This window comes from Manacus vitellinus, unplaced genomic scaffold (assembly GCF_001715985.3).
Source record: "Manacus vitellinus isolate BGI_N305 unplaced genomic scaffold, ASM171598v3 scaffold_26_pilon, whole genome shotgun sequence".
NCBI lineage: Eukaryota > Metazoa > Chordata > Aves > Passeriformes > Pipridae > Manacus > Manacus vitellinus.
Genome location: NW_021939960.1, coordinates 4,412,680 through 4,435,101, shown reverse-complemented (window position 1 = coordinate 4,435,101; position 22,422 = coordinate 4,412,680). Strand labels below are relative to the sequence as shown.

The 22,422-nt window shown below is 41.0% G+C and overlaps 1 protein-coding gene across 2 annotated transcripts; it reads left to right on the top strand.

The window, feature by feature from the left end:
* The first annotated feature begins 25 nt into the window (after positions 1-25).
* Positions 26-22,383, top strand: LOC103765993 (serine/threonine-protein phosphatase 4 regulatory subunit 1). Of its 2 annotated transcripts, XM_018073992.3 has the most exons (20): positions 26-192; positions 292-336; positions 4,848-4,980; positions 5,300-5,406; positions 6,000-6,142; positions 6,667-6,813; positions 8,395-8,502; positions 9,650-9,715; positions 10,344-10,502; positions 10,988-11,181; positions 11,514-11,941; positions 12,619-12,839; positions 13,735-13,827; positions 14,333-14,518; positions 14,793-14,954; positions 15,564-15,664; positions 16,754-16,874; positions 17,574-17,708; positions 18,426-18,567; positions 19,300-22,383. In XM_018073992.3, the coding sequence occupies exons 1-20, from the start codon at positions 186-188 to the stop codon at positions 19,452-19,454; spliced, it is 2,853 nt and encodes a 950-aa protein (XP_017929481.1). In that variant the 5' UTR covers positions 26-185; the 3' UTR covers positions 19,455-22,383. The 2 variants fall into 2 exon arrangements, with proteins under 2 accessions (XP_017929481.1, XP_017929482.1); XM_018073993.3 differs by lacking the exon at positions 292-336.
* The last annotated feature ends 39 nt before the right edge of the window (positions 22,384-22,422 follow it).

Here is a 22,422-nt window from a genome sequence, read left to right as displayed (position 1 = left end):
CGAAATCCCGCCCCGCGCCCCCGCCCCTCTTCTTCTCCTCAGGCGCTGAGGGGCCGCCCGACCCCGGCAGCCCGCGGCTCGTTCAACCCGGTGGCGTTTCGGGGCTGACCCGGCGGCAGGAAGCGCCGGCGGCTCCTCCCTGTGCCCTCCCGCTCCTCCTCCTCCTCGCCCATGTCCATTCCAAGATGGCCGGTAAGTGGGGCTGGCCGGCGGGCGGGCGGCTCAGCCGGGGCTGCCCCGTCCCTCCGAAACCAACCCCCCTGGTATCTCTCTTCTGTTTTTCGTTTGTAGGGATCCCTTTGTATTTTGTGGATTTGCAGGATGACTTAGATGATTGTGAGTAACTGTTTTTTTTATTTTTCCGCTCCCCGTTCAGGCCCCCGCTCCCGCCCCGGGGGTCCTCCTGCTGCCCTCTTTCCCTCTCCGCATTTCCACCCCGGTGAGGGCGAGGGGAGGATGTTGAGGCAGTTCTAGCAGGTGAAGGTGTACAGGGCGTTGGGACCATCCCCGCTGGTTCCAGGGGCCGCTGGGCTCGGTGTAAAGAGCAGCTCTGGCAGCTCCGCGATGAGCCTGGAAAAGGCGCACGGGTGGCTCGGGGGAGCAGCCCCGCTCCTGTGGTCGGTGGGAATTAAGGACTTGACTTTCCAAGGCTGTAGAGGCTGCTGAGGACGCGTGTTCCGCTGTTCTGCATCCCCAGGATGTGCTGCGAGCGCGCCTCGGGATAAAGGGAACAACAATCGCCGTGTGTGCTGCGGTTGGGTCGCACAAAGCCGTGGTTTTGGGCTCAGAACCCTGTCGTGGGTCCCAGGGCAGGGAACAGCTCCACCCCAAGCCGGTGTAGCCCAGGGCTGTGTTACAGAGGAGTCGGACACCTGTCAGACCTGGGCACGGCTTGGTAAGCGCTGTGATTTGAGGAGATAAAGCCCTGACTAACGATGATACGAACTTGTATGGCTTTAGAAAGCAGCTTTCTTTGTGGGGTGCTTTCATTGGCACTTCGGATGCTGGATTGACTTTTCTATTAAAAAGAAACGAAGAATGATACTTGTGCGTGTTTCTTGTGAGAAACTGTATTTGTTTATCACAAGACCGTTATTGTTTAATAGTGCTTGAAAACGTGTAGCAGATTTATTAAGACGATGGTCTTCAGAACACCAGGGGAAATGCTGGGACACAAGTGGGATCCCAAGTCTTCCATTGGGAAGATGTGCAGGGACGTTGCCTCTGTGGGAGGAGGTGCCTCTGTGGGATTCTGTTAGTTGTTACTCTCAGTCTTTGAGGTTTAAAGTGCAAACAGCAGAAATAAACTCGAACTTAGTAGTGGTTCTGTTATGGGTTTTGGCCTTGGACCAGGGGTGCCCATTCCTAGAAGTGTTTGTTCTGTATTAGTGCTCAGTCTTTGGCTGTTTTGTTGAGACTGTGATACATGTGCCTGGTAAATTGATTAAAAAGTTTGATGCTTCTAAGGCAAAACTCCAGTTAATAAAAATGTCCAGATAAAGAAGTTTTTGCCATAAGTGGTAATTAATAAGAGAAATTATCGGTTTTAGCATGAGCATATAAATAAATGTGCCTTTTAGAGCATTATTAAAGTCTTATTTTATGATTTAAAATACTCTTTGATTAAGTTCACTAATTTGATAACACAGTTAGAATTATGGAATCAAAAGCTGTTGTCTCTGTTGTAGCAGAGTTCAGGGGTTCCATGTGAGATATTGTTGTGCTAATCAGTGACTTAGATTAGCAAAGAGTTCATGATGTGTTTTAGGGAAACCTCAGTGAAATATGTCACTGGAACTGGACTTTTACTTTCTTAACTAAGTTGGTGAAAGTGTCATGCACACTGAAGATTGAGACAGAGTCTGGAGGATCACTCTGAATGTGGCAAAAGGCTGTAGTAAAATCTGCCTAAATTCAAGTGCAGTTTGAAGCTTGTTTTCTCTAAGACGAGATAATGGATCATCTGGAAAAATAATTAGCTTATTTATGCCCTTTGAACATTTAAAAAGAAAGTATTTAAAGAATTTGGTTTTCCTTCTACAAACACCAGGAGGGAAAATGACCTCCTTGAGCTCATTAAATCATTGCACTCTGCACTGGTATTTACTGGTTTGTGTTGTGAAATGTGAATAGTGGCACTGGGAGATGACATTGAGTTGCATCTTGTGACCCTGAGTTTCTTACAGGCTCTAAGCAGCTTTTGAGTCTGGGGCACACTGAGACACAATGAACTCGAGTTCAGCTCTGGGTACTGGCACATTTATTCCTCCTCAGAGGTGGACAGATTTCAAGCTTACTTGTTTAATATAGTTAAATAGGAAAATACTGAATGTTAGATTTAGCTGTGAAAGAACGTTAGACAAGAATGCTAGTTCATTATTTGTGATTTACTTCATAGTACTCTGGTGTATTCTGAAACCTGTAAGTACCTATGGCTTCTTTTTTTTATGGAAAAAGAAAAAATTCCTGAGAGAAGACAAAATGGATTCTGCCATGATTATTCCTTACTTGTGTGTAGTGAGAGTGTGTGGAAAAAATTTCAGGTATTTAACTCTCCATCTTGAGCATAAGTAATAGTGCTCTGTTTTCTCTCTACCCTTGGAAGCACTGGTATGTGCTTAGGTGATTTAAATGAATAATAGAGCTACTTCACGTAGTAAAATTAAACATGTTCATCATGTTTACAAAACTAGTCCCAGGTGTGGTATAGTAGTCAAAGTTAGAATTGGGATTTATTTCATTGTCATTTGAATTGGTAGAAATTCTGAAATATTCAAAGTGAACTAATAAAAGCCTTCATTTTTAAAGTGTTTCTAATTGGGGACAGGTGGGAGCCAGGTGGAGTTAATGACAAGTATATTGCTCCTAATTGTTTTCTTGAGCCCTAATAAATCTTCCTTTGTATAGCAGGTGACTAGGCTCAAAAATTAGCTAGTGAGTGTTCAGTCTGTGTGCATTTTAAAATACATTTGTTATAACTGTAGCTATAAGGATGATGAGAGTCGAGTGTGGATGTGGAGGGTTTGTTGCAACCTCAGAAAGGAAATCTGCAATCCCACAGACACTGTAACTTCCCCTGAGCTGTCACGGATACAGAGGTTTCTTTTGAAGCAGCAAATCTGGATGTTCAGGTGCTGTGATTGGGGAAGTCCTGGAGCAGATGGATCCCAGATGGATCCCTGCACTGGAAGTTGTTTACACTGGTGCAGAGAAATGTTTTGAACCCGACAGATCCTTCTTTAAGGAGCAGTGGGGTGGAAATAAGGGCGTCAGTGCAATACCTCATCACCATACAAAGCCATGAGTAATTAGCAGCTGTTTCTGGTCATATAACTGTGGGTTCACTGGTAGTGCCTGCGTGTAAATTTGGGATTTGAACACTCACTCTAAGCCCACAGTTTTCTGCTGTTTGAACCCCACTGAGCTTGTTGAGCACGTTGTCTGCATAAGCAGCAGAATTTGGAATTGCTCTGGTCTTTAACTCACCTGGGTTCTGTGGAGACCTTAAACCAATCTGATTTTTATGTTTTTCCCCCTGAGGACCCAGGTATAACATCTTGCTCCAAGTATGTTCAGATAATTTCCTCTCTAAATGAGCCTTATTTCTGAGGATGTTTTGACTCATGTTAAACAGTTGGAAAGGAGAGTTTTATATATGAAATAAGAATTTTTCTATTGGAAAAAAGAGGGATTTTTAACATTAAAAGTGATTTATAATGGGTATTACTGTAGTTCAGAGCCAAAGGATTTGGCTTGTTGTCTTCAGTGGTTGTCACTCTCAGCACATGTGCTGGTTTGCAATACTTCTTGCATGTGAGAAGCTGTGTTGGCACAATTTGCATTTATTTAAGTATGATCACAGTTGCTCTGTTTGTGTGAAAGAAGTGTGCATAGTTCTAGGAGGGGACAACTGTAAACCCAGAGCAGGAATATCAGCTACTCCAGTGCCACTCTTTCCATGGAGTTGGTTGCTGTACATGTTCCTGTATCCATGGCTGGAATGAGAGCACTGGTGTGATGCCAGCATGTTATTTCACTGTCTCTGTTTTAAGGATGAAAGATTAAAATAAGTCTGACAGCACAGTTATCCCATTCCATTTCCTTCTCACAGTTTTACCTTCTGCCTGTAATCTGTAATTGTTACTGGATTAGGGGACTCTTGGACTTGGTGAGGCAAATTTAATACTTGGGTAAAAGTCTAAAGCTGCAAATACAAAAAAGGTTTAGAACAGAGTATGCTTGTGTGGAAAAGTCTGTAGTTGATGGATCTGCAGCAGGAAGCCCCCAGCATATTCCCAAGTATGGTGAAGGTGAAGTTTTTCCCAAAGCTACCGGTCTGATTTAAATATGTGCAACTCAGTAACTACAGTGAGAAAAATGTCCCCTGGGAAGCTGGAAAAAGACATAGGAATTTGCTATTTTAAAGCAATACAGTTTGAGAGTTGCTACAACTGTTAAAATTTCAGTTCCTTTTAATGGGACTTATTTTCTCTTTGAATTTGTGGGTCAGTTTGTGGCAATTGTGTGAGCTGAGCCCTCTTAACTCAAAATGCACGTGGTTACTGCACTCAGAGGGCAAAGTCAAGTGTGTTTAAAGCCAAGGATTTTGACAGTTGAATTAAATATCAAAGCTTAAATTTACAGAGCTATGTGCAAGTGTTGCACTCAACTTCATTAGATACAATTTAAGATTTTTTGGTTTTGGAAAGCTGTTTCCAGTGATGTTCTCAAATACTCTTGAAGAAATAGTTACTGCTATCATGTATTCCATTGTAACATCTCTTGCTGACTCTTGGGCTTTGTTTTTTTTTTTTTTTTTTTGTCTGTTACTTTTCTTGTCTTTCAAGTTGGATTTGAAGATTATGGGCCAGACTGTGATAGCATGAGGATAACAGCATTCCTGGATATCCCTGGACAGGATAACTTAACTCCACTGGCTCGTCTAGAAAAATACGCCTTCAGCGATAATGTCTTTAACAGGTAAGGGTGCAACAGCCACACCTGGTGATAACTGAGTGCACTGAGGAGGTTAAGGTGTCACTGTGTCTTTTATTAATCTCCCAAGCACATGCATATTATTATTTCTATTTGAATAACTTTTGTATAACATTTCCATGAAAAGAGGTTTTCGTTCTTGGTTATCTGAATAAGTTCTCTTGATTCCATCTTTCTTTGGTTGGGATGTAGAACGGTCAGAGGTCTTTTTAAGGTGCCCATTTACATTGGATAAGTTCCCCTGGTGTCCCATCTACATGTTTTTGGCTGGATATTATGGCAATTAATGTTGTTCACTCCACAGGCAAATTATTGCCAGAGGTCTTCTGGATGTCTTTCGAGATTTCAGTAACAATGAAGAAGACTTCCTGACTGTAATGGAAATAGTGGTCAGGCTCTCTGAAGATGCAGGTTTGAAAGCTTTGTTTTGCTTGGGTTTTTTTAATTTTTGTAGTTTATTTTACATAAGCTGCAATATATAAAGTACTGATATTCAATTTTGAGAGGCAAAGAGTGAACTAAGGGAACTAAATCATCCAACAACAATGTCTGTCAATGAAAAGAAGATCAATTTTTCTCTGCTTTTGAACTATGTTGTGTGGTAGATAAGATGTTAAATGAAAGGTTCTTACTTAGAATAGGGCCTGAAGTGATATTTTTCAAGAAATTTATTACATCTGACTGTGTGGTGTAGGTGGCACAGAGCAGCTGTGTGTTTTAATACCTCATGTGCATGTATTTGTGGTGACTGGGTTTTCCAGCTAGTGCCCTCATTTTATCTGATTTCTTTGGGAACTAATGCCAAGTGTCTGAACTGTGATGATGTATGTAAGGCTATTCCATTTTATTTAGTTTTCCTTGAAGGACAGGCAATCTGTAATGCCCTTTCTAGATTATTTTCATTTTCCTCTATTGCAAAAACAAAAAGAAAACCGCTACTTTTTCCTTAAGGTACCTGATCTTAATTTCATACTTACTAATGTAGTTTTGCCTTTTATTTCTAGAGCCAACTGTACGTACAGAGCTGATGGAGCAGATCCCTCCCATTGCCATTTTCCTGCAGGAAAGCAGACCAAATTTCCCAACAGCATTTTTTGAATACCTTATGCCCATAGTAGTGAGATACCTCACAGATGTTAACAATCAGGTAGGAAAAGCAGACAACATGAGTTGAGTTGTTGGAAAATTCTGTGTGGTTCAGTGCATTGGAGGCATGGGAAAGAGATAACAGGAAATTCCATGCTGATTGACACCTGGCTTTTATGCAGTGCTCTGTTTACTGGTGTCAGCACATTTTTCTGTGAGGTCTGATTTTTTTCTTTTTTTTTTTTAATTCTTTCCTTGGCAGATAATGGGAAACTTATAGCATTGGCTCAGCAGCACAGGGATGGGGTCTGTTACAGGAGTCATAACTTGCAAGTCCTGCTTTATGCTTCATCTTTTGACTTCTCATCAGAATATGATGAAATGTCATCTAATGGTTATATTAAACTGTAGTCTTTATTACTAATTCCTCATGGTCATAAAACTGAGACTCTTTATGGGTCTGCTTTGTTGTTTTTTTAACTTGTACCTGTGTGTTCATTGAAAAAAAATTTTTTTTTGTGGTTCTTGTATCAGTAAATGTTGGTTTTATGGTGACAAACTGGTTTTATGTGTTCCTGTGTACAGGTTAGAAAGGCAGGTCAGGAGGCACTGCTGATACTGCTGGAACAGGACCTTGTGGCTCAGAGTGACATTGAAAACAAGGTGTGTCCCATCCTGCTGGACCTCTCTGCCCCTGACAGTGATGATGAGTACAAGGTGGAAGCTGTGAATGTAAGTTTATAACATTAAATTGTAATGGTAATTAAGATGAGGTCCAGGAATAATACTGCCATTAAATAAGCAATCAAACTTTTTGTGTTTATTCTTTAAGATATTTGGATTTTTAGTTTAACACGACAAGTCTTTAATTTTTGTTCTGAATTCTTGAAAATACAGAGAGACCATTTTTATACCTCAGCATGCTAAATGATGTCAAAATGGTACCTGAATAACTTTAAAATACAATCACTCCTTGGCAGCCTTGTTTTAATTCTTCTTAAGATTTGTTTTATTCCCCAGCAGCTTCTTTGCATTTGCTCCACCAGGTTTCACAGTAACGCTGTAGATGTGTCAGTGATGACCTCTCTGAGTTCTGAAGTGTTATGAAAAAAACATTGCCTGGTGACTTTATGGAAATCAGTTGACTCCACAGAAAAGTGCTGGTGTGTAATTACATTTCAGCATGGATATCTGACACTTGACCTGTAAAATATTTTACCAGCTAGATTTTCCTCTTCCTTGTTTGGGAGTTGGGAATTGCTTAGGCAGTTTTCCAGGATGACATCTGAGCACCAGATGCCTTTTAGGAGTTGGAAAATTTGTAAGAAAGTCCTTGAATGGTGTTTTCCTTCGTTCTTATTTAACATTCTGTTAAAAAGGCAAACATTTATTCCTAGAAAGGAATAAAGTTTATTTTTTGTGAAGGTAGAAAGCTCCAACATGTTTTGAAAAATAAAAATAGATGAGTACTGTTAATCTGACAACACCTGTGTAAGCATTAAACTCCTGTTGCTGTGAGCAGAGCAGTTGAGTAGGAAGGTGCATGGGAGCCCCTTGCTTTTTCCTGTTACAAATACAAGAATTACAGAAACTTATCCCAGAAATTGAGAACTGAAAGAAAACACAGAGTCCAAAGCACCTGATTTTTCACAGCAGAAACATGGTTTGTAATGGTAGTGAAAATGTTACTAACTTCCTTTAACCTGTGCACTGTTAACTCCTGAAGTTCCTGAGGATCAGTCCTGTACAGTATGCATTAGCTCACATATATACCTCGTTTTTCTTGCACTCCCTTTTCTCTCCTGTTGTATGGCAAACTTGTGTTTTATTTTGGTGTCTGAACCTATAAAGAGCTGGGACTGTGCACATTTTTAAGTATCTGAACAATCCTGCTAGAGCCCAATGTCTTCCTTGCATGCTGAAGTATGAGATATTTCTAATGTGCCTGAAGAGTGTGGGTTTTATAAGTGCAATGGGATTTTTGTCTTCTCTACAAAATCCCAGTGTATGCCTCATTGTAAACACCTTGAAAACAAATACATTGATGGAAGTCTATTTAATGAGATAAAAGCCAATGAATTACATGCAGAAATGTTGTGTTCAGGCACAGTGGCATAGAATGATTTAAAATAAAAACTATAGTTGTCTTTCCTGTGAAACAGGTGTATAAAAACACGAATAACGTGTAACAGTTAAATCTATCTGACTTTTGCTGTCTTGCTCTCTGAGGTAATTTTTAGGAGGAATATTTGGCTGTGTGTACAAGCTGTATAATTTTCTTCTCCTTCCACACATCCCTTTCCTGTTTTTCAGATAATCTGTAAAATGGCCTCCATGTTGAGCAGAACAACAGTTGAGCACATGCTGCTTCCTCGTTTCTGTGAACTGTGCAGTGATGGCAAATTGTTTCAAGTCCGAAAGGTTGGTGTGTTTCCAACTCTTAAGCTACCTAAAAGTGAAACTTGCATGTTGCTGTTCAAATCCCTCCCTAAATAATTTAGTCATTACTTTAGCTGATGAACTCTGAAAGCATCTGGAAGAGCAGTTTTTATTTATTGGCACGGTTATAGCTTCTGTGGTGCAGTAAAGAAATGGATAACAGACCTTGGTGAATAGCTTTGGTCCAGCAGTTAAACTGGTCTTGCACATTTAATAGTTTTGCACAACTTTTTTTTTAAAGCTGCTGTGAGTGGTTATAGGATGCAAACAAATTACCTCATCTCTACCATCTCGTTTAAACCAGAAATTCAAAAATAACAGACATTTGAGACATCCTTCCTTTAATTTTTTTTTTTTAATCTATTGCTATTGAAAGGAGAAATCCCAGAAGTATAATACATTAATTCATGTTTGAGTACAAAAGGAAACTTGTAGCATAAGAAGTCTTAAAATATTTGAGTAGACTTAAGGGTCACGCAGAGCTCCAGCTTGGTCTGTAACATAAGCTGCACTTGTTGGAATTTGAGCTGCATTATAGCCTTGTAAATAAGCACATAAAGTGAATAGAATGAGTATTAACACAGTCCTATCTTAATTGAGTTCAGATTTTGGCAACATCTTTTTCCAGCATGAGGGGATGTCCCTTTTGCCTTAATTATAGCTTCTCTGATGGCCTGGAAATGGCACTAACTTGAGCTCTTGATTAAACTTTGCCTCAGCAAAGTACTTAAGCCACCTTGAGCCAGGATAGTTCTGTCAGTACACCTAAGTCCTGACCCTGGTATCATGTGTTCCCCTGCTTTGGGTTTGACAGCTGCTGCTCAAAGTAATTTAAACTTTCAGGCAGGCTTATTGTCCCCTCTTTGGTTACTGAGGTGGATGATGCTCTTCATGCAGAAACCTTTGTCACAATTGATTTCCAAAGCATGTGGTGTGTGGACACTGCATGGAACAAGTCTTTGTTTGGGATGAGTTAATGTTACACACTGTAGTTACAGGGCTGAAATTTGAATAGTCCCAACATGTGCAGTTGTTTTGTGGGATAAATAATCCATGGGGAAGTTGATGATAATAAAACTAATGCCCTTGAAAGAGACACAGTGTTGTTAATGACTTTTTTATTTCTTAGATTTGTGCAGCTAATTTTGGTGACATTTGTAATGCAGTTGGGCAAGAAGCCACAGAAAGACTGCTGGTATGTAAAACCAAATCAATTTACAAGACTTGTATTTCTCAGTTCAAAAAGTTTAATAATGTGCTCTTTTATTGTCTTGTCTATAAATTATTTAGCATGCATGCTTTTTTTTAGTTGATTAGGTTAAGGCCTTGGTTGCAATTATATAGCAAAACTGGGAATGAAGAGAGATGCAAAGTTCTTGTTTTGCAAAACATGTTTAAAAGTGTAATTGACAGCAGATATTTTTATATACATACATATTTTTATGTATGTATATATACATTTTATATACATATAGATTTTTATATATGTACATACACACTTCAGAATTACTGACTCACTCTTTTTTTCCCAAAACTAGATAATCAATCAAGTCATGATTTCAGGAAAAATAGGCCATTAATAATTCTTTCTATTCTTCCTTATTACATATAATTATACATAAAATTCTAATGGATTAAATGGGAGACAGCTAGGGTTTTTTCCCAATTCCTTCAATTAGTGTATGTATTTAACCTGTCCCTCTTTCTTCTGTTCTTCACTTTGTTCTCTTGAGTTGTGTTTGTGTCCAGTTTTCAAATACCATGATATTGCTGCAGACTGTGTTTAGCCTTTAATTAGTCTTGGTTTTGCTGTTTTTTGGCAGATTCCCAAGTTCTTTGAGCTCTGTTCTGACAGTGTCTGGGGGATGAGGAAGGCCTGTGCTGAATGCTTCATGGCAGTGTCCTACACCACGTCCCCAGAGGTTCGCAGGAGCAAACTGTCCCCCCTGTTCATCAGCCTCATCAGTGACACCTGCAGATGGGTGAGTAACTCACCCTGGAATTGGTGCATCTTCCCAGACACATCCTGGGAAATAATGGGCAAGTCAGAAGTATGCTGAAGAACATTTGCTGAGATTGGAGTCTAATGCACTAAAAACTAATCTTTTCTATTAAGACAGATCTTATTTTTCCTCTCTCATTACTTTTAAAGAACCCTGTTCATAGAAATTCTAACTGTAAATACCCTTCTGAGAGAAGGTTGCTTGTGTTAAATAGATTGAAGTAGACAGGGATGTCCTTCAAATTGATAACTTTTAAAATATTTCTGTACAGTGATTGTAGTTACATGATTGATATTCTAACACCCTTTGCTTAGGTGGCACTTATTTGGTAGTTGGTTGTATTTTGTATTAAATGAAGCTGTTACAGTAAGAACCAATTGGTTCTTCCTAAAAAATTGCACCAGATTTTCATTTTTCAACTCTTTGGGAGCTGATGAAGCCTGACTGTTCTTGCACCCCCCCAGGTTCGTCAGGCTGCTTTTCAGTCTCTTGGCCCATTTATTTCTACCTTTGCAAACCCTTCAAGTGCTGGGCTTTACATTCGAGAAGATGGGACACTGAGTATCCGACCACCAGCACAAGATGGGAATTCCAATTCCTGTCAGCCAAGCAACAATGTCACTTTAATGTCCTCCAGTGCAAATGCTACACTGTCCAGGTAAATCGTGGGAAAACGGGTGGTGTAGTGGAAGGGATTAAAAGAAGTTAATTGGTTTTGTTGCTTGTCAAGGCTAAAGATCTCAGCTTGAGAATATAGTTCTAGGAAAAAAGAAGTGAGATCACACATTTGAGTGTAGCCAGTTTATTGAAAAATTCACTTTGCCTTCACCAGAGGGTAAAGGGAAAACTGGTGCAGTAAAGCATAGTGGTAACATAAATTCTGTCTTTCTGTAGAGAAAAGCTTCTGTTGTTGCTGGTGTCTTTTATGAATTATTTCACTGAAAACCTGCTGTTACAGAGTATTTCAGTAAATGTGTGTGTCTGTTACAGCTCAGAACAACCAATGGAAATCAAACCAGAAGCACCAACTGAGGAGATTTCAGCAGAAGTGAACACAAAGCTCTCTGAGAACCTGAATAAAGACACATGGGAAGAAGGTTCAGATTGTTGTGCCAGTCCTGGAGAAGATGTGTCTTGCCTGTCTCAGGGTGGCAGAGCTGGTGCTGGTGTCCCTGAGGTCCCCAAGGACAGCAGTATCCCTGGAATGCCCTCCAGGTGTGGTGAGGACGTGTTCAACACGTTCCTGTACTGGCGCCCTCCTCTGCCTGACATCACTCGGGAGCTGGAGCTGTTCCAGTTCAAGACTGAGAAGCACAACGAGAGCTGTTCTGTGCCATGCAATAACTGTGTTGCTAGTAGTGAAATAAAAAAAGTTCTAGAAAGCTTACAAGAGCACATAGATGATCCAGATGTTCAAGGTGAGAGACTCTGTAGTAGTAAAATCATGTTTTCTCTGAGCAGGTTTTCTCCTGGCCTTTACAAAACCCCTGACTGCTTTTTAATTGACCTTCCTTGAGCACTAAATTATAGTAGAAAGTTATGCAACAGCCTTTTTCATAAGACCTGAGGTATTTCTAGAACAGCTGGGGAAGTGTTCCTGGCTTCTGTTGGCATGAGAAATAAATTGATCTAACTACAAAAGGGTTGTTAAAGAGACAAGAGCTTGTTAAAGACAGTTTTAACAGATTCCAAATACTGTAGGTACTGTGGTTTTAGCGACAGTACTGCCTGTGATCAGCTGAATTCATCTAATACTTGGCTGAGAATGGCCTTAATTCCAAGTTATCCCTCCATAGCCACCCAATATAGGCCCGTTGTGGAACACATTGAAGTGATAATGGCCTGGTGGTGGGGTCTGAGGGTGTTTCCTGGACCAAATCCATCTTTGTCATCCATAGTCTACTCAGTTTCTTGTTTCACCAAGTCTCTTGAGTGCTCCAGAGTAAGAGGCCTTTTCTTTCCAAGAGCAAATGTTTGTGAACACACCATTTCTGTGCAGCTCATACTGGGCTTCTTTTTTCAGATGAATTAACTACAAGTTTAATGCTTTTAAATGCAGAAGGGAGACTAAACAGTCGTTGTTTGTGTTATACAGCTCAGGTCCAAGTGTTGTCTGCTGCTCTCAGAGCTGCTCAGTTTGATTCTGTTGGTGACTGTGAGACCAAAAAAATGGAAGAAAGCAGTGGCAAAACCATTTCAGATGAAGCAGCTGTTTCAGATGCTGCCTGCACCCAGGTGCAGGAGGACAGTCCCTCATCCCCTGCCTCCCAGGAGAACATCAGTGACCACTCAGTCACCAGTCTGCTGAAAAGCACAGTAAGTAACTTTTGTGCTCCATGTCTGAAAGGAATTCCTGCCTGCACGAGTCCTGGGTGGGTTTGTGTAGTCCCTGACATAACTGACCCACTTCTGATCCAAAGCCCTTGAACATTACTAGGCCACAGCTATCACATTCTACTTACTCTGATTAAAAAAGAAAAGCCAGTGAGGGCTGTCATTTCTGTTTGCACCCAGATGACCCAGGAGTTAGTTTGGCAGGAGTCTTGCAGGATTTTTCCTGATCAAATGTAGCAAGTACAGTCTCACCTCTTCCTGTAATGGATCTAATTTTAGTCTTTTATCTCTAGACAGGAGGCTGAATCAGGTGGTGACACACACACAGTTCCTGGTTACTATTTGTTGATTACAACATACAATTAGGAGTAAAAGGAATTGTTGGCACAGTATTTAATCATGCTGGAGCTAAGGGTGAAATAAAAAGACAAGCAGCTTGTCCGTGAACAAAAATGTAAAATACTGTGTGAACTTTGGAGATTTGTGTGGTTTTGTTCTTTTAAACTTTTAGTTCTTTTGAAGCTTTTTGTTGATATTTAGGGAGAAGAATTCCCAAATGACAGATTTGGGAATTTTCATCATTTTGTCCTAAAATACCTTGAAATAATTTTATTTTTTTTTAATTATGATCAGAATTAGATTAAATCTAACTCCTGCTGCCCTTGTTGCTGCCATGGTCTGTAGTGTTTGCCTCGGTGTACAACTCTGTTGTCTCTTTGTATTTGCATAAACACACTGAACAAGGCTCTGCCTGTGCAAGGCTCTGCCTGCAAAAGGCTTTGCTGATCTGAGCTGCATTGTCCAGCTGTGTAGCTTTGAAATATCCCAAACAGCACCAAGTCTCATTCATTTCTCTACCTAGTATCTCCTTTTCCAGGATTCAGAGGAACAACACAGAGGAACCAGTGTATTTTTAAGGAAAGAGCAAGAAAATAATCCACCATTTGAAGATGACAAGTCAAAATTCCAGGTGATTAAAATAGCATCTAATGGCTTTAGTGCAGTGCTGGATACAGTTCATCTTACCCCTAATGCAGTGATGTGCAAGGGATCAGTTGCAGAATGTGAAGGAATGCTCTGGGATTTGAGGGGAACCCTATTTTAAACGAGAAAATTAGAAACATTGTGTTGCCTTTTTGGTGCCTTAGAGGCAACCTGTGCAGCCAAGGCAGGCACTGACTGTGCTGTGTTGTCACTGATTTACTCTTTGTCTTCAGCAAAGAAGAAACTTTCAGCTTGGTTGATGCAGTGTGTTGATAAAGTATTAATGACTGTTCCTTGCTGATTGCTCTGTCCCAAAGAGAGGAGAAAAAGTGTTGGGGTTGTGCCCTTGGGGAAGGTCCCCCACCCAGGGGTACCTTGCTATGCTTTGTTTGCTGCTGACGGGTTGGGAGCAAGAGAACTGGAGCACAACAGGTGTATTGTCTTTCTGCCCTTGAATTCCCACGTGTGTCACTGATTCCCTGTCTCTCCAGGATATCATCCCTCAGCCCTTACTGGACCAGTACCTGTCCATGACTGACCCAGCTCGAGCCCAGACTGTGGACACGGAGATCGCCAAGCACTGCGCCTACAGCCTGCCCGGGGTGGCCCTGACACTGGGCAGGCAGAACTGGCACTGCCTCAAGGACACCTACGAGACACTGGCCTCAGATGTACAGGTAAAGAAAAAGAAGGTTTGTAGTGATGAATCAGAAGTTTGAGGAACTTTTTTGTTCACTTTGCTGCACTGAAGTTATTATAAGATCATATAATTTCTTGTAAGGGATTAAATATGCACTAAAAATGCAAAATTTAAGACTTAAATCAGACTTGGTACTGCTGTGTAACCAGCCCTGTTTGTTGTGCTCTGTCGCTCCCCACACAGGTGTAGTTCAAAAGCCTGTGTGTTTTGGTTTGGTGCCTGATGTAGTTGCCTTGTTGCCCTGTTTGCAGTGGAAGGTGCGTCGGACACTGGCTTTCTCCATCCACGAGCTGGCAGTGATCCTGGGGGATCAGCTGACAGCTGCTGATCTGGTGCCAATTTTCAATGGATTCCTGAAAGACCTGGATGAAGTGCGCATCGGTGTCCTCAAACATCTGTATGACTTCCTGAAGGTAGGGAAGTGCAATTAATTTCTTCATATACATTTTTTTTCTGACTCCATTATATTAGGAGTCTTCTAATGAGCTCTGCATGTATCAGGGTCTAATTAATGTTTAGTTTTGTACAAAGCTGCCATTTTGTGTGTGTCTCTATTCCTTTTTTTAATGTGCCTCACTTCTCTTTTGTCTCATAACCCAACAAAACATCAAAACTGAAAACCCTTTGTAAATGTGGTTGCAAATGCTGCTGGCTGTTGTAAAGGAATAAGTATTTTGGGCAGTCCAACTGGAAAGTTGGCCCAGTAGCAAGTTATGTTTGGGACTGGGAGAGAAGAGAGCAGATCCTGGTGGGTAATACACACAAATCCTTAGTTTTTGGTGCCCAGAGATGGTGCTTTGATGGGTGTCCTTGCCAAAGGAGTGACTTACTGTACTTTTTTGGATGTCAGTCTTGTGTGTCCAGGCACTCAGCTGACTGTGCACAGTTTTAGGAAGCATCTTGTCAATGATCACTTGCTTTCAAGAAGGAAAATGCACATAGGTGTGAACAGAGCAGCACACCAGAGAACTGCAAGTATTGAGTTTTCCCAGTTTTTTACACTAGTCATGTTTCTCCTTTAGCTACTTCATGCAGACAAAAGGCGAGAGTATCTTTACCAGCTTCAGGAATTTGTGGTGACTGATAACAGCAGGAACTGGAGGTTTCGTTACGAGCTGGCAGAGTATGTAATCTTATTAACTTCTGGGTTTTAATCTGTATTACTAACTTGGAAATAGGCAATTACATTCAGAAGTTAGCACCTCTGTTTGGGAGCTAAAATTTAAACTATTCTTTAGTAGCGAACTCAGTTTAAAAACCACTGGCTGTTAGGGTTGTTTTGGGGGAGCTGGGAGTGTTTGGGTTTTTTGGTTTGTTTTTTTTTTTTGTGTGTGTGGTTTTTCCGTGGTTTTTTTGTTTGTTTGTTTTGTTTTGTTCAAGTTGTGTTGTAATCAAGTGTGATTGAAAGTTAAATGTCTGTGATTACACTAAAATGGAGATCTGGTTCACTGACAGCTAATGAAATATGACAATCTGATAGATACTATTCAATGAGGTCTCAGAATTTATTTAGTTCAAGACTCCCCTGCAAAAATCCGTGAAATGTATGGAAACAGTAATTTTTCTCATGTGTGAGAAAGAAAAAACAGTTCTTAAAAAGTAAATTGGTTAATTTGGTACTTCTAAATGGCTGTATAATGAAGGTAGAACAACATCCCGCAGTTCTTTCTCTACAAGCCCTGTTGATATTTGCAGCACCTTCGTAGGAATAGTTTGGGACTCAAGTCTGACCTTCACGGTCGAGGTGTTGGTGTGTTTGGGCTGTTGAGGCCTCGCTGTCCCTCTGTAGTTTGGCACAACAAACAAGGACTTTCCACAGCAGTGCCCTGACCCCTAGTGGGGACCTGCTGCTGTTCTGTGCTGGCAGTGCTGTGGCTGCAGTGAGTCCTGTGAGCTTCTGAGTACAAATTATTATCTGAAAGGCAGATTTCTACACTGAGGCAAATAGTCAGTTTTCACTTTGCAAGAACGTACAGGATATTGGTTTGAAGTTGCAAAAGAAACTTCTTGTTTTACTTATATACATGTAGTTTGGGTAACAGTTTCTCTTGGACCCCCTGATGGATTGAAGTGTGTGAAGAGAAGAACAAACTGCTCAGGGGCTCTGTAGTGACTGTGGTACCTTAGTGCTCCTTCCCCACATGGAACAGATGCTGAATTGGAGCAGGCTGGTGCTGCAGTGGGAGAGTTAATGATTTCCTTTGTGTCCCAGGCAGCTGATCCTGATCCTGGAGCTCTACAACCCCAACGATGTCTATGACTACCTAAGACACATTGCACTGACTCTCTGCTCTGATAAAGTCTCAGAAGTTCGGTGGATCTCCTTCAAACTGGTAGGGGATTGAGTTCACTTCCTGGCAGGAGAGCAGGAAAATGATCCTGGAGAGGGGTATCTGCAATCACTGTTTTTTCAGACAAGTAGGGTGAATTGAGACATGTTGTAATAAATATGGTGAACAGTACAGAAAAGAGTGAAATTAAAAGTTTAAAAAATATTTTGAGTTGTCCCCCTGCCACAGATATTAAAATCTTCCTCTGTGGTTGTATGTGAATGATAAATCTTTTCACCTGAATGAAAGCCAGCATGGATAACATTTGGAAGAGCTTCCTCCAGTTCTGGGGGAAAAAACCACAACAAAACACAGAACAACCAACTACTGATCTTTCCTCAAAGGTGATTTAATTTGTTATGAAGTTCATGACAATGCCATCGTCCCATAGATGTCCTGAAGGAGTAGAAATATTCCTTCAATCTCTTTCTTTTCTTCATGGCACCCTGTAAAGGGGCATTATTTTACTTCTGGTTTTAGTTCTGGTGGTTTTTGGTTCAGGTGAACAAACAACTTTTCTAAAGCTTGGGCTTTTTCCAGAATAAGCACAGGAATTTATTAAAACCTACAAGCACAGCTGACAGTGCTGTGTTTGCTGTCCCCTTTTAGAATTCAAATGAAATTATGGGGGTTTTTTTAACTCTAAGGGCTGCAACTGAAGTCTCATCTCTTTGTTCCTTTTCCCCTTGCTTTGCCCCCCAGGTTGTAGCAATCCTACAGAAGTTCTACACAAACAGTGCAAATGCTCTGGGGTTAAATTTCATCAATGAACTTGTCGTGCGGTTCCGTCACAGCTCCAAGTGGGTTGGAAGACAAGCCTTTGCCTTCATTTGTCAGGTTGGAATGTTCTCTCTCTGTTTCTGTGTGTACTGTTTCATTTGGAGCTGGTTTGGGCTTTAGCAGCAACGTGGGGCAAAACTAGAATTTGGACTCCCAATTTGTTTTGTCATTTTTGGGCTCTGATTTTGTGGGTTGACACGGCTGGTCCAGCTAAAGCTGTGTCTTTGTCTGGGGCTGTACCTCCAGCTGTAGTAGCTGAGCCTTGGACTTCTGGTATCCCAGTGGCAAAGTCAAGAATTAAGTCCCAAACTGAGACACATTTTCTTTTTTTTTTTTAATATTTGGCCATGTAAGGATAAAGGGTGACAAGAGCTCTTTAAATTACCAATGGGTGCTACATGCCAGGAACTATTTCCCTTTTTATTGACCTTTACCCACCCCCTCCAAACCAAAAATGCTTAATTCAGTAGCAATGAGGAGCAAGGGTTAAATGTTCAAAGGCAAAAGGGTGATGACAGCCAAGAGAGAAACATTTTCTAAAATATACTTGAAAGAAATTTGCTGTTGTTGGATCATCTTTGGCTGAACTTTGGAACAGTAAGACATGTTATCAGAACAGGAGTTCAAAGGCTGTGCTTATTTCACCAACACAGGGTAGGGTGTAATTGTTCAGAGCTTTTTTTAATAGGCAAAATTAAGGACAGGATGGAAAGAAATGGCACATAGTGTATTTTTAACACAAATCTTGCTTTCCTGTGCTGTGTCTGTCCCTAGGCTGTGGTGGAGGAGGAGTGTATGCCCGTGGACCAATTTGTGGAGCACTTACTGCCCAGTCTCCTGAGCCTTGCCTCAGACCCCGTGCCCAACGTCAGGGTCCTGCTCGCCAAGGCTCTCAGGCAGACACTGCTGGAGAAAGGTGTGCTCATGAATTTCTTTGGAAAGGCCCAACATCTCGGGAATGCTGCTTTTCCTCTGCTCACTTCATTGCAAGGCTCTTAACCAGGATCATACCTTTTACTCTGGGATAGTGCGTTTAACTTTGGACTAGAGTGTAGATTTAGGAATTTTAGGAGTGGCTTTGCAGCCTTGGAATATGGGATGATTATCCCTAGAGGGCCTAGAAGTGGCTTTGTTAATCCAGCAGGACCCACTTGGGGGCACTGTGGCCTCGCCAGCAGCGGCCGAGGCAGCTGCAGGGTTTGGGATCCATCATGCTGCAGTTTCCTGTGTTACAATTCCTTAAAAATGACAGAAAAAAGGCAACTGATCCCTGATTATTCAAAGGGAGATGCACAGAAATCTCCTCTCCTATCTTTTTTGCAAAATTAAAGTATGGAGAAGCTTTTGGATTGCACTGTACAGTGGCAGGTTCCTGAGCCTGCTTTTGCTCAGAGACATTTCTGTTTAGGGCTCAGCAAAAAGAATTTATCTTAGAAGTATTTAAGTACCTTAGAAGATGAGTCAGAAGCAGCATATTTCTCCTTCTCTGTCAACTTCCTTGGCTTCCTGTAGTTTCTGTAAGGAGACTATAAATTGGATAAACTGCCCCAGATGTTTTTGGCATCCTCTGGATTTCTGCACTACCTATGCCCTAGGGTTTGTTCTTTTGGGATTGATTAAAATTGTCTCTTTTCTTTCCTTATTCTAGCTTATTTTAAAAGTGTTGGCAATCCTCATCTAGAAGCTGCAGAAGAGACCATTCTGGCCCTGCAATCTGACAGAGATCAAGACGTGTCTTTCTTTGCCACCATAAAACTAAAACAGGGTAACATGGACAATATTACCATTGAAAAACAAAACTAACAAGTTGTTCTGCAGCAGGGGCTGAACAGCAGGACAGTTGTTCACTTTGTGGTCGTGTTGGTGTGAGTAAAGTGGGCAGATAAGGTGGGTTCTGTTACCTGTTTGAGCAGGAAATGTTCCTGTCTTCATTTCATGACCTCGTTTCCTCTGCCCCACTGTTTGATTCCCATGAGTAATCCCTCTGGTTTTCCCTCTGTAAATGTGAGTGATAACTCTGATCTCACCTGCAGTTCAGTATTATCTGTAAAGTCTTACACCACACTCAGTGTTTCAGTGTTAATTGGAATTCACATTTCATTTTTTAACAAAACATTTCCAGTAGCACAAGGCTGCTACAAGCTTAAAATGGTTTCTGAATCCTAAAACCTGATTATAACAAACTTCCCTGAAGCTCTTCCTTCTTCACTTATACTGTGGTTTTTGTATTGTTTCAGCTATTGCATTTATTTGAAAAAAGTGTATATATGTGAATAGTTTTGAATTGTAACAAAAAATTAATGATCTGAATTCTGTATCAGTGGAAAAAGCTCATAAAACATTTCATTTTTTAAAGTAGTTACACTGCTAGAATTAGGGCATGGGTCATTTTTACTTAATATAATGTGATATTTTTCAAAGCACAGAGAGCTCAAGATTCTTTGTATATTGTGACATTTCCATTAATTTGTTCCTTCTGAGCTACACTCTTACAGGTGTTAACAGTCATAACAACAGCCCTGTTATTTCTTGACCACCCTCACAGGTCAGTTGGTGTTACTGCTGACTCTCCTGGGGTAGGGAGACTGTAGATTTCCCAAGTGGAAAGTTCCTCATTCTACCCCAGCAAAGGTCACTTGAGGGATTCAGTTCCTGCAACACATCCTGTGTCTGTACAGGAGTGTTACAGAAGGTTACAGGCTTCAGTTTGTTTGTTTTACTCACCTGGTTTAACAAATACCTTTCAACCTGCCCAAGTGTTTAAATCCCAAACAGCTTTTCCTGAGAAACAGAGGACCTCTAAATTCTGAAAACACCCAGATCAGAAGTGTTCCAGGGAAAGGTGTGACACAGTTTGCTCTGTAACTTCTGTGGATTGTTTGGGAAGGTTTGGGGCAAACCCCAAATGAAGGTTACTGAAGGTAAGGTGAGGCAGGATGTCTTCTGTGTCCTGAGACAGGGGCTTTGGAAGAAAGGAAAAATACACAGATGGAGCAGAGTTGTGTTGGGAAAACTGAGTAACTTCAGACAGTTGGAAAAATGATAAAACCAATACTTTTGCTGGGCCCTGTCTTCTCCTGGGTCCCAAATCTGCAATAATGTGCAGCCTGGGGGGGAAAAAAAAAACCATTTTTATAGTGGGGATTGAAACTATCCTGTTCCAAAACTAATGCTTGAATACTAAAGAAATGGCTCCACGTGGTGACAGTTCCTGGCTGAGGAGGGTCCTTTCTCCTGCACAGACCTGTGTAAGTGTCTCCCCTCAAAGTTCACGTGGGGAAGGTTGTTACAGCAGTGACTGTTTTGGTTGGGTTTGAGTGGGGCTTGTCTGCAATACAAGTAGGTTTCTCAGCTGGGTTCTGTGTTTTGGGAGGGCTCAGTTTTGGGTAAGTTAACTGCTCATGTATTATATGATCTGTACAGTATTTGTAACAAGTGATTTCCTTGTGAGATCACAAACTGCTCTTGGGGAGCTGCAGACAGAACTATACCACTGCTACTGCAGCAAACAGTGTAAACTCTGTAAACTCTTTAATGTTCTACATTTAATTTTTTACAGGTTTTTTTTATAATTTAAAACAAATACTTCTTCAGTACAGACTTTTTATGATTGCTATTTCTTAACAAAAAGACCCCTCAAGTTAATTTTTTCTAGTTCTAATATCTTTTTCTAATGCTGGCATTATACTGGTATTTTCTAACAGTTCAGATTTTCTAAGGCCTTTCTGACAAGGTTTGACTTCTGTTTTTTATTATCAGTTCATTAAATCTCTCAGCACTGAACAGATTTTTTTTTTTAAAGTGTGTGTATATGTAAGTATGTTTGAAATACACTGTATATAAATTAAATACCTTGAACATAACCCAACCCAGGTTTCTGTTTGTCGGATCACCTTAAGTAGTTTCCTTGACTTGCAATAATCCACTGGAAAACACAAGCTTCCATATGTTTTAGCATGTTTGGTTAGTGTTCACTGGGAGGTTTTAACTAGAATGTGTGTAAAGGGTAAGCCACCAGCCATAAAAGTTCACTAAAAGGCTAAACAAAGCTCCTTGTTTTTAACAATATTCTGGTACCTCTCTGGCTCCCAAATTCCTGTCAGTTTTGAACCATATGATTTCAGTGGAGTGTTTTAAAACCTCCTTTTACAACTTTACACTTGCATGTACTAACGGGGGCCATCACAGTTCTGGGGTGGGTTTTTTGTAGACTGTGCAGGTCTGTTAAACAGATTTACCCTCTACAAGTTTGTCTTTTTGGTTGAGTTTTGAACTAGAGGTGGTTTCAGCATGACTAAGGCTGCACTTTATGTCTTGTACAGGACAAATGTGTGCAATGGGTACAGGGGGGTGTTCATGGAGTTCTCTGGGCTCTTCAGTGATGCAAAGAGATGTGTTTGAAAAGCCACATGGAGCAAAGGTAGAATTTCACAACAGCAGGAAGAATAGAGCTCTCCATTTCCAGCTAAGGAACGTGACAGTAACAGTGGTGGGTGCAATATTGCTTGGATGCTGTAGGAAATGGTCAGGCCCTTGTGATCCAAAGGATTCCAGCCCCCTGGTGTCACTGGTCCCCCTGTGGCATCGCTCGGCTGTGTCTGTGCACGGGGCTGTTTAGAACCCGGTTAAGTGGGGACACTCTGGAAGTGTCTCTTGTTTGTCAGAGTAAAGAATCTATGTAACTTTCTATTTGTATTTATCTCAATAAATCTGTGACTGTTTTATAAACCAACTTGTGGTAACCGGCTTTTGTCATGGGTGAGATGGGAGT